The sequence below is a fragment of the Saccoglossus kowalevskii genome, chromosome 21, assembly GCF_978046115.1.
Source record: "Saccoglossus kowalevskii chromosome 21, keSacKowa6.1, whole genome shotgun sequence".
Lineage (NCBI taxonomy): Eukaryota > Metazoa > Hemichordata > Enteropneusta > Harrimaniidae > Saccoglossus > Saccoglossus kowalevskii.
The window spans coordinates 30055745-30057895 of NC_140661.1; the positions used below are offsets into that span (position 1 = coordinate 30055745).

At 40.0% G+C, this 2151-nt stretch overlaps 1 protein-coding gene across 1 annotated transcript; it reads left to right on the forward strand.

Moving 5' to 3' along the window:
• The first annotated feature begins 387 nt into the window (after positions 1-387).
• On the forward strand, positions 388-1721 carry LOC100377520 (beta-1,3-galactosyltransferase 1-like). Its single transcript, XM_002734836.3, has one exon. The coding sequence runs from the start codon at positions 463-465 to the stop codon at positions 1702-1704; it is 1242 nt and encodes a 413-aa protein (XP_002734882.1). The 5' UTR covers positions 388-462; the 3' UTR covers positions 1705-1721.
• Positions 1722-2151: the final 430 nt, after the last annotated feature.

Consider the following 2151-nt stretch of genomic DNA (forward strand, 5'->3'; position numbering starts at 1 on the left):
TTTGACCTAGATGCGTGTAAGCGATATCGTTAAAATAGACAACTTTGGTTGTGAACTCGTTCGTCATCTCGAACATAGTACATTGTAACTCTATAAAACGGCTTTTGTATTGACATATCGACACTGCCACCGAGAACAGCATCCATTGCACACAATTTTGCCAATATTTAATAAAACTATTATTTTGTACTATAATTACTATAATTTGCGTGCTTTCTAGAAACTGAATTTATTTAATTATTTCTATATCACACATTAATTTCCATTTTTTAAAATTATATTAATTGTGTTTTTATTTTCTCGTGCTATTGCAGGTTGCTGTGAGGAACAATTAATGTGGTAAATGCCATTATTGAAATGTCCATTTTACACGCTTCAGTGCTAATTGCAGGCGATATTATAATGTTCACGTGACCTTTCTGAGACGAAACATTGTGTCATATTAATTGTCAACACGCATTCATGAGGCTTGGTAGTTTTGAAGTAGAAACCCGACGTTTTGTACGCGTTCTACAAGGAAAGATGCCACACATCGGACGAAAATACCGCTACACCAAGATCATTTTTGTACAGAACAAAAAGAAGATGGTCTTTGGGACCATTGCTAAATATAGTCTGGCACTGGTGCTCATTTGCATATTTTGTGTTATGAATACGCTCGTGGTTTTGTTGTATCAGGCGGGTGCGGGCGCCTTCGACGGGGGTCGACCTCGTGGATCACACATCGCAGGATTTCGATTTGCTGATCCGTTTGGTATGCATCTAATTAATATCGGTCAGTATGGGATCGCCAGCGTTATCTCACCGGATGAAATCGAAGGCGATAACCCTCATCCGTTTTTACTACCTCTCAACCACCCAGAAAGATGTCGACACGTTGCCAATAAGAGCGGTTCAAATGACGTCTTCCTTCTCATACTGGTTGCCTCAGCGCCAAGACATTACACTCGGCGTATGGCTATACGGAAGACATGGGGCCAGCCACAACGGTTGGGACAGTACCATAACAGAAACGTTATAACATTATTTCTACTTGGAAAACCCAAAAATAGTAGTATACAAATGGCTTTACAACAGGAAGATAGGATATACCGTGATATAATCGAAGAGGACTTTATGGATAGTTATAAAAACTTAACGCTTAAAACGATCATGGGATTAAAATGGGCGTATTACTATTGTCAAGAGGCCAAGTACATTATGAAAACAGACGATGATATGCTGGTTAACACCAGAACTATTGTCTCTTACTTGGAAGTGGCTGAAACTACAGAACTGATGGTTGGATGGATGTTCAAGAATCCTAAAGTAGTCCGGGATCCCAATAGTAAATGGTTTGTGCCGTTGGAGCAATATCCCTACGCGCTCTATCCGCCATATTGCGTAGGTACGGGGTATGTAATGTCGGCGGACGTTGCATTCAACGTATACATGACGTCACTGAAAACCACGTTCTTCTGGCTAGAGGACGTCTACGTAGGCATGTGTCTGTTGAAACTTGGCATAAAGCCCCGGATGCACGAGCTATTTGACATGCGTAACGTGCCATATGACTACTGCACGTACAGAACGTTCATGACGGTTCACGAGGTGAGCACAACCAGTCTGTACAAGATGTGGGACGACATGTCGTTGAACAAAAATGAAACCTGTGCTGCCAAAGGGAATCGGACCAAAGTGACCGCAAGCAGCATCGGTCAGTGAACACAGCCAAAGATTGTCTTTGACCTTTACATATTAACATAATTACATCTTGTAATGTAATGTTTGTATGAATATTGTGTGTGAGTGTACTCGTCAAGCCCGGTCGTCAAGTGTGATATATATGTCTCCGTTTATCTGTTTGTCTTGTCGTAAGCATGTTTAAATCTTGTAAACTGGAACACTTTGTACATTGTGCAATTTTATTGACTTAAAATAACGTCTGTGTGCACTGTACACAGGGTAATAACGAGTCACATTCAAGAACCTTACTTCAGAGCATTGTATTTATATTTAAGGTCAGTGCAGGATAGTACCTGTGCTTGTATCTTTCCAATTTATATGAACTGAACATTATTTTTTAGTTTTGAAAGAACTGCCAATATGGAACCATTACGTCCAATATATATTCATTGCCAACGACATTATATCATTTGCGGATTTCGATGT

What these genes read in the sequence shown, in the direction of transcription:
- LOC100377520 (XM_002734836.3), top strand. Translation starts at nt 463, where the DNA reads ATGAGGCTTGGTAGTTTTGAAGTAGAAACCCGACGTTTTGTACGCGTT.